Source organism: Hyperoodon ampullatus (assembly GCF_949752795.1).
Source record: "Hyperoodon ampullatus genome assembly, chromosome: 18".
NCBI lineage: Eukaryota > Metazoa > Chordata > Mammalia > Artiodactyla > Ziphiidae > Hyperoodon > Hyperoodon ampullatus.
Genome location: NC_136931.1, coordinates 54012799 through 54021037, shown reverse-complemented (window position 1 = coordinate 54021037; position 8239 = coordinate 54012799). Strand labels below are relative to the sequence as shown.

Sequence of the window (8239 nt, the reverse complement as noted above, 5' to 3'; positions counted from 1 at the left end):
GCAGGCCAGGCGAGACGGCCCCCCGTCCTTAAAGGGCCAGACGCCTCCTCAGCTCCGGTCTCGCGACCTGTGGTGGGGGTGACGGTGGCTTGCCACTCCCTCTCCAGCTCAGGGAAAAGTCAGCTTTCCAGACTTGGGTGTGAGGTGGGAAGGAATCAGTCTCGCCTCCCTTCCCCGCATCTCCCACCCCAGATCCCCAGCCCCGGGAGCGGGAGGTGCCGCCCCCAACTCGGAGGCGCTAAGCCCGCCCTCCTCTTCCGCCCGCAGGCCCTCATCAGGCTCCGCCCTCTCAACGTCACCGAGGCCGGCGCCGATTGGCCGACTGAACTGTCACTTCGGACACTTCCTCCTGGGCCGCAGCCGCCGAATTAAACTTTGGAGTGGGAAAAGAGCCACCGGCGCCCGGCGCCGGACGACCCTCCCTTCCCTCCCACCCCCCGCCACCCCACTGCCGCCGGTAACACCCCCTTCTCCGCGGCCCCCGACCGAATTTTTCTCCAACTTCCGAGACCCGTGAGATTCCCGCCTTAGCACCCCAACCCTTGGAATCCCTCTGGCCATTCCCAGGCCCGCCGTCGGATCCCTGGGATCCATTCGACCCCCGACTCAGAGACTCCTGCTCTCCACCCCAAGATCTGGTGAATCCCTCGAGCTCCCTTCTTATATGGATCCTCTTCTTAGAGCCACTGGATTCTTGGCTCCACCTGCTCCCTTTCCAATCCCTTCTTTCTCCAGGGAGACTTTGGATCCTGGGCTCTTCTGATCCCTGTGATCCCGGCCTACTAGATATTCTTTTCTGATTTCTTGGAATCTCCCAACCGCTGGGCCCCCCAAACCATTAGATTTCTCCTTTCTGATCGTCTGTGATCCCTTAATCCCCGGGCGGGCGTCTGATCCGCTAGATTCCTTTTCTCTAACTTCCCAGGGTCCCACCTCCTCGAGTTCCCTCAACCTGCCAGGATTCTCTTCTCGGATCCCCGGGATCCCCGAGCTCCTACCACCAGCTAACAAGATACCTCGGATCCAGGGACCTGAGCCTCCCTGCTCAGGCTCCTGCAGCCGGATCCCGGGTGGGCGCCGGGCGGCGGGTCCCGGGCCTCGCCCTATGGCCGCCGCCCCCTCCCATCCCGCCGGGCTCCCGGGCTCTCCCGGGCCGGGGTCTCCTCCGCCCTCTGGCAGCTTGGAACTGCAGGCGCCGCCACCGCTGCTGCCCCATGTCCCGGCGCCGGGCTCGGGGGTGTCCTTCCACATCCAGATCGGGCTGACCCGCGAGTTCGTACTGTTGCCCACCGCCTCCGAGCTGGCCCACGTGAAGCAGCTGGCTTGCTCCATCGTTGACCAGAAGGTGAGGGCCCAGGGTTCACCCCATCTAGCTTGAGGAGAGGTCTGGAAGAGGGGGGAGGCGCTGGCAGAGGCGATCTCCAGCCCAGTATAAGGAAGAGGGAGAGACGGGGGATAATCCTTGGGCGACTGAGGGGTGGGGGTGGGGCATTGGCCCCCAGTCGCCTCCTCACCCCACTACTCCTTTGAGAGAGGCCTGGTCAGGGGTGGGGTGCCCCAGAGGCCTCCCCAAATTGCATGTCCCTGCATGTTGTTGTTTGCTGCAGACAGCATGGAAGAAGGGAGGGACGGGTGAGGTGTAGGAGCCGAGAGAAAGGGGCAGGTGGGAGCAGCAGATGTCGGGGGACCTCCCTGTCCAGGCCTATCCCCGGCCTCCCATTTGGTGGAAACAGTAGAAATTGAAGCCAGGCTGGCCGTGGCGATCAAGTGACATGTGTGGGTGCGGGTGCCTGCAGTAGCTGCCAGGGGCAAGTGAGGTCTCAGAGTCCAATCTCTGCCCTCCCCCAGGCTTGAGTGTGTGTGGAGGGGAGGTGCGCCTCTTCACAATCCCAGAGGCTCTGAGGGCTCTGTCCCCTCTCCTGGTCAGTGTCCACCCACCCCCCCAGCTCTAATGCTAGTCCGTTAAAACGAACCTTCCCCAATCCCACCCCACTCTTCGCTTTGGACACCAGGGTCACTGGGGTTGGGGCCTGGGGGAGCACGGCAAGGGGAAATCAGGTGGGACGCAATGCTTGGATTCTAGAATGTTAAAAGTTAGCATAAAAAAAAATTGGAATAGTGGGCTACTCTATTGTTGGAATTTGGGACTGTAAAAATGCTAAATGTTAGAATTCTAAATTGTTGGAATATGCAACTGCTAGGTAACTGAACTCCTCTGATATTAAAGTGTTCAAACATTAGAACCCGAGGTTGTTGAAATACTAAAACATTAAAATGTTGGAAGATTTGATTCCATCGTTATTAGACTCCTAGAGCATAAAAATGTTAGAATTCTGGAATGCTGGGTCGTTGAAATCCTTTCATGCTAAGATTTTCAAATATTAGAATCCTAGTTTGGCAGATTCCTAGAACTTTAAAATATTAGACTACTACTAACCTAGGTTATTAAAATCCTAAAACTTATCATGATAATTTGTTGGAATCTAGAATGTATAATCCTATAATGGGAGCATGCTGGAATCCCAAAATACCCCAATTGTAGACTCTTCTTAGATTCCTGGGAATGAATTCTTTGGGCTGCAGACAAAACATTAGGAACAGGGCCAACTCCCCCATTTTACAGACAAGGAAACTGAAGCTTAGAGAAAGACCTCCAAGGCAGTCAGGACCCTGGCAGTCCTGGCCACCTGTGGACCCTCTCCCAGCAACAAGAACAGATAGAGCTTCCTTTGCCACCTACCCCAAACCCCAAAACTATCAGGCCCAGCTCACACACTCAGCCTGCTCCTTGGGAAGACAGGCTGGGGAGAGGGCATGATTGTCCCCCGGGTGAAGCTCTTTGTCCGATGCTCAAGTCCCCAGCCTACGCCCTCAGGCCTCACCGCAGTTTTGTTTTCTGCCCCCACCCCACCCCGTCCAGGTGCGGTAGGGCCCCTTTCCTTCCTTCCAGTGGCTCCACCTGGGCGGTTTCACTTTCTGTTCTACCAGGTTTCACTTCCTGCCCCGCCTCCCCAAGCTGGGGACCGGGACACCTGGGTCCTTGAGGCATTGGGTGGGGGACACCGTGCCAGTTTCCAGCTCCCTTGAGCCCTAGCCTTTCCACACACCTCTCCCCGCCCCAAACTAGGAGTCCTAAATCCCCTCCTTCCAGATCGCCCAGCCCCAGTGCTTGGGCCTGGAGCCAGGTAACAGGGACAACAATAGATCCAGGAAGGAAGCTGGGGGTGAGGGGGAGCGGGAGGTGGTGGGGAGATAAGGGAAGGGGTGCTCACTCAGCCCTACCCCCTTCCATCTCCAGAAGATTCCAGGTGCCCACGCTCCCAGAGCCACTCTCCCAAACTCTGGCCAGCGCTCTCTCCCAGCACACCTGGGGCCCTGGCACCCTGCCCGGCTCAGCTCCGAGCTGGGCTTGGGAGGGAGCGGGCAGGAAGCGAGGGGCTGCGGGGTCTCTGAGTTTCCGGGGGAAACAGCCGGCCCTGCCCTGGGAGGGTTCCAGACCGCTGCTTTGAGCTTTTCCGTCACCACCTCCCTCTCCCGCCCCTCAGTTCCCCGAGTGTGGCTTCTATGGCCTTTACGACAAGATCCTGCTCTTCAAACATGACCCCACGTCGGCCAACCTCCTGCAGTTGGTGCGCTCTGCCGGAGACATCCAGGAGGGCGACCTGGTGGAGGTGGTACTGTCGGGTGAGTGGCCGAGGCAGGCCTAGGGGCGGAGCCTCGAGCGGGGGCGGGGTGTCGGGAGGAGGGGCAGGGGAGGTGGGCCCAGAAACTTAGTTCTTAAAGTTAGGGACCAGCGGTTCTAAGCCTTGGCTGCAGATTAGAATCACCGCGGGAGCTTTTTACAAACTACCGCTACGGAATGGGTAGGTGTGGTGGCTGCACATTGTGGAATTCGCACAGCACTGAACATAAACCATCCACGGCAACGCGGATGAATCTCACACCTAATGCTGAGGGACAGAAGCTAGACATCAGACTACGTATTGTATCATTCCATTTACGAAGCACAAAGACAATTACGCTATTTTGTTAGAAGCCAAGGGAGTGGGTACCTTTTTGGTAGCTGGAGTTGGGTGGGGGGCACAATGGTTTAAACTTCCATTTATCCATCAGGATGCTGGTGACATGGGCGTGTACAGTTTGACAATTCATTGAGCTGTGCATTTCTGATATGTCCTTTCCTAGACCTACGTTACACTTTGATGTAAAGTTAAAAATGTTTTGCTGCCTGTGCCTCCTCCCAATGAAATGCTAAATTAAATCAGACTCTGTGGCGTGAGATGAAACCCGGGTACCTGTATTTTCAGCCAAAATCTAGTCCACCCACTGGCCATTCCCATTTGATGGATGGGCAAGCTCTCAGCACTTAGAGGACTCTTTAGCCCTTGGTTCCTTCAGGAGGGTGGGGTAGGGGGGTAGGAGGTACCTTACTCATGGCTGTATGTCCTCCCCTGCCCCCCCACCTCGACCCGGAGTCCTGCAATGCTCCGTAAAATCTGTTGGATGGATGGATGGATGGATGACAGTTAGAAGTTTGGATTAACGGGACTTCCCTGGTGGCGCAGTGGTTAAGAATCCTCCTGCCAATGCAGGGGACACCGGTTCGATCCCTGGTCCAGAAGATCCCACATGCCGCAGAGCAACTAAGCCAGTGTGTCACAACTACTGAGCCTGCGCTCTAGAGCCCGCGAGCCACAACTACTGAGCCCACGTGCCGCAACTACTGAAACCTGGGCGCCTAGAGCCCGTGCTCCACAACAAGGAAGCCACCGCAATAAGAAGCCTGCTCACCGCAACAAAGAGTAGCCCCCTCTCGTCTCAACTAGAGGAAGCCCACGCGCAGCAATGAGGACCCAACTCAGCCAAAAATTAAAATAAATTAATTAATTAGTTTTAAAAAATAGAAATAAAAAAGTGTAAGCGGAACATTCATCAAAATAAATTTAAAAAAAAAGAACTATAAGGCGATACTATTATGATACTGGGCATGTTCTTCCCTAGATACCTGCATGGTCCAGACCCTTACCTTTTTCAGGTCTTTTGTCTTTTTTTTTTTTTTTCTTTTGGGCAGGCGGATTCTTAACCACTGTGCCACCAGAGAAGCCCTATCTGTGTTTTTTTAATTAAAATTTTTTTAATTGTGATAAAATATATGCAACATAAAATTACCATCTTAACCATATTCAAAGTCTAGTGTTCAGTAGTGTTAGTTACATTCACAATGTTGTGTAACCAACCTCCAGAACTGTCTTCATCTTGCAAAACTGGAACTCTGTGCCCATTAAACAATTCCCTATTCCCCCTCCCCGGTCCCTGGCATAGGCACATAGGTGTTTTGGCCAATGGTGGAGCTGGGATTTGAACCCAGCTTGAAAGAAATGTAGGATGCGAGTAAATGATTGAAAGAAAGATCAAACATTGCAGTTGAGAGGACTGTGTGAAACCTGGGCATGCGGAGGCTGAAATGGCCACCGCTGGTCCCGACTCAACCATCCGCCCCTCCCTGCTGCCTGCAGCTTCGGCCACCTTCGAGGACTTCCAGATCCGCCCGCACGCCCTCACGGTGCACTCCTACCGAGCGCCTGCCTTCTGCGACCACTGCGGAGAGATGCTCTTCGGCCTAGTGCGCCAGGGCCTCAAGTGTGAAGGTGAGAGGCGGAGGGGCTGGAGGCGGGGCCAAGAGGTAGGGAGTGGGCGTGAGGGCGGGGCCGGGATGGAGCTCAGGGCCAGGAGGTGGGGCCTAAGAGGTGGGGTACGGAGGGAGAGGTGAGCGCCCAGAGGCAGGGCTTGGGGGAGGAACTGGAGGTGGGAACAGGAGGCGGGGCTTGGGTGGAGGGCGGGGTCTGGGTGGGGCTCCGTTTGGGGGTGGGGACTGGGAGGTGGAGCTCCGAGGGAGTGGTAAGGGGCAGAGCTTTGGGGGAGAACAGGGGTGATGGGGAAGAGGGCGGAGCCTATATCAGTCAGGGATCAACAGGAGAAACGGAGCCTGTAGGGAGGCATATGTTAAGGGATTTTTGGAAGGAATTGGCTTACAGGATTGTGGGCGCTGGCCACTCTGAAATCCGCAGGGCGGGTCGTCAGGGAGAGCAGGCAGGAGATGAAGCTGCTCTCCAACTGGGAAATCTCAGCTCGGCTCTTTAAGCCTTTCAACTGATTGAAACAGGCCCACCCAGATTAACTAGGATGATCTCTGTCACTTAAAGTCAACTGATTGTGGACTTGAATCACATCTCCAGATACCTTCGCAGCAACACGCAGATTATCGTTTGAATAACTGGGGATGTGACACATAAAGCTGACCATCAGAGTCCACCTCTTGGCAACTTGGCACTTCCGTCTGCTAGGGCTGTTCTAACAAAAGATCATGGGCTGGGTGGTGTAAACAAGATCTGGGTTCTGACAAGATATGGTTCCTGGTGAGGGCTCTCTTCCTAGCTTGCAGATGGCCACCATCTCCTCCTGTGCTCACATAACACGTGGAGAGAGAGCGATTTTTCATGTCTCTTCCGTTTATAAGAACCCCAATCCCACTGATCAGGGCCCCATCCTTATGGCCTCATTTAACCTTAATTACCTCCTTAAAGGCCCCATCTCCAAATACAGTCACATTGAGGATTAGGGCTTCAACATATGAATTTGGGGAGAACACAGACATTCAGTGCATAACAGGCGCCCATACCCGTCTCCCTAAATCATACTTAAAAAACATAAAGGAACACAGTGTGTTCCTTTGAGACAAGATGTCTCAAGGCTAAGCCCAAGGGTCAGGATCCGCAGGTTCCCTGTTCCCGTCTTTGATGCTTCTGAGGGGGAATGCTGAGGCCACGCCTCCCCTGCAGAGGAAGGCCGCACACCTGCCTTGGCGCTGCTCTGCACACAGCGGATGAAGACCATCCATTATATGATGACGACCTGCATCTCCATTGTTGTTCAGTGTGCCCCACTATTAGAGGCGTATTCTCAGATGTTCCATTGCCTAAGGATCTCCAGCTTTGTGGCTGTCATGCTCCTATAGAAATCCGGAGTCCCTGATACCTTGTGATCCAGATGACCCACAGCATCGACTAGGGTTGTTATCATGCAGCCCTAAATATACTTGTGGAGGACTTCCCTGGTGGTCCAGTGGTTAAGACTTTGTGCTTCCACTGCAGGAGGCGCGGGTTTGATCCCTGGTCAGGGAACTAAGATCCCCACGTGCCGCACGGCATGGAAAAAAAAAAAAAGTTAAATATACTTGTGGCATTATTTAAGGACTCCAGGGATAATAGCTGTATCAGGCCTGCAAAACACCAGGTTACTGCGTTCAAAGCTCCTATCAATATTGCCATCGTCCACATGCCCTATCCAACTCTTGAAGTCTTGGTTTATGTAACCGTTGTCATGGAGCAACCCTGGTATCACCAAGTTCTAATGGCCATTCTCCGAACGGACTTCATCGGCCCAGCATCACAGATGATGGTCCAAGTTCATAGGGTTCCAAAAGAGGCCCAGATGCCTGTACTTTATGCCACTGACGCCTTCCTACGGGAGTTTGATTCTACCTTGATGCTCGTAACAGGAACCATAGATGAGATTCTGAAATTCGGTGAAGCATGTGAGTGATTAAAGGCCAAAACTGGGACATGGTTCCTGTGTGCAATTTGCCATCCTGAAACTCTCCTCGTAGCACCAACAGCAATCCCCAAGCTTGCCTCTGCAGCGCGACATTGTGCATTTGAGACAGTGCCTATGATGAGGAATTACTGCGCAGGAAAGTCTATAAGAGGCCGGCTGCCAGAAGACAGTCTTCATAAAATGTCCGAAGGAAGCTTCCAAAGGCTGGAGGAACATTCTTTACTGCAGAAAGAGATCCTGGAATCATTTGGAATCACCAGAGATGTATGGAGAAGTGTTCAGGAAGTCCAGTAGGAAATGACAAGCTAAGCCTGACTCTTTCATGGTCAAGGATTAAAAATAGAAAAGAAAAGAAAGAACAAAGTCACACTTCCACATGATATGATACAACCATCCCGAGTACAACTGAAAATGCTCTCTTTCCCCATAAGACAATGTCCTTGTGTGATATTCCCTCTTCTCCTTTGATATCCCGTAACAAATATCACGGTATAAAGTTAATTATTATTAATATCTTATGTTAGATGATAAGGGGGTAGAAGAGGGAAGAAAACAAAAATATCTGGTGTACGCACATATTCATAACAAAGTAAGGAAGAAATACTATGACTGTCCTCACGGCTGC

The 8239-nt window shown here is 53.3% G+C and overlaps 1 protein-coding gene across 1 annotated transcript in view; it reads left to right on the top strand.

Annotated features, from left to right (window-relative positions):
* Positions 1-1105: 1105 nt before the first annotated feature.
* PRKD2 (protein kinase D2) overlaps positions 1106-8239 on the top strand; it is a gene marked incomplete at its 5' end in the record, with an annotated part of 28606 nt that continues 21472 nt past the window's right edge. The window contains 3 exons of the mRNA XM_079723289.1: positions 1106-1345; positions 3546-3684; positions 5517-5648. Of these exons, the coding sequence (XP_079579415.1) occupies positions 1106-1345; positions 3546-3684; positions 5517-5648 (511 nt within the window). The remainder of the gene's footprint in view (positions 1346-3545; positions 3685-5516; positions 5649-8239) is intronic.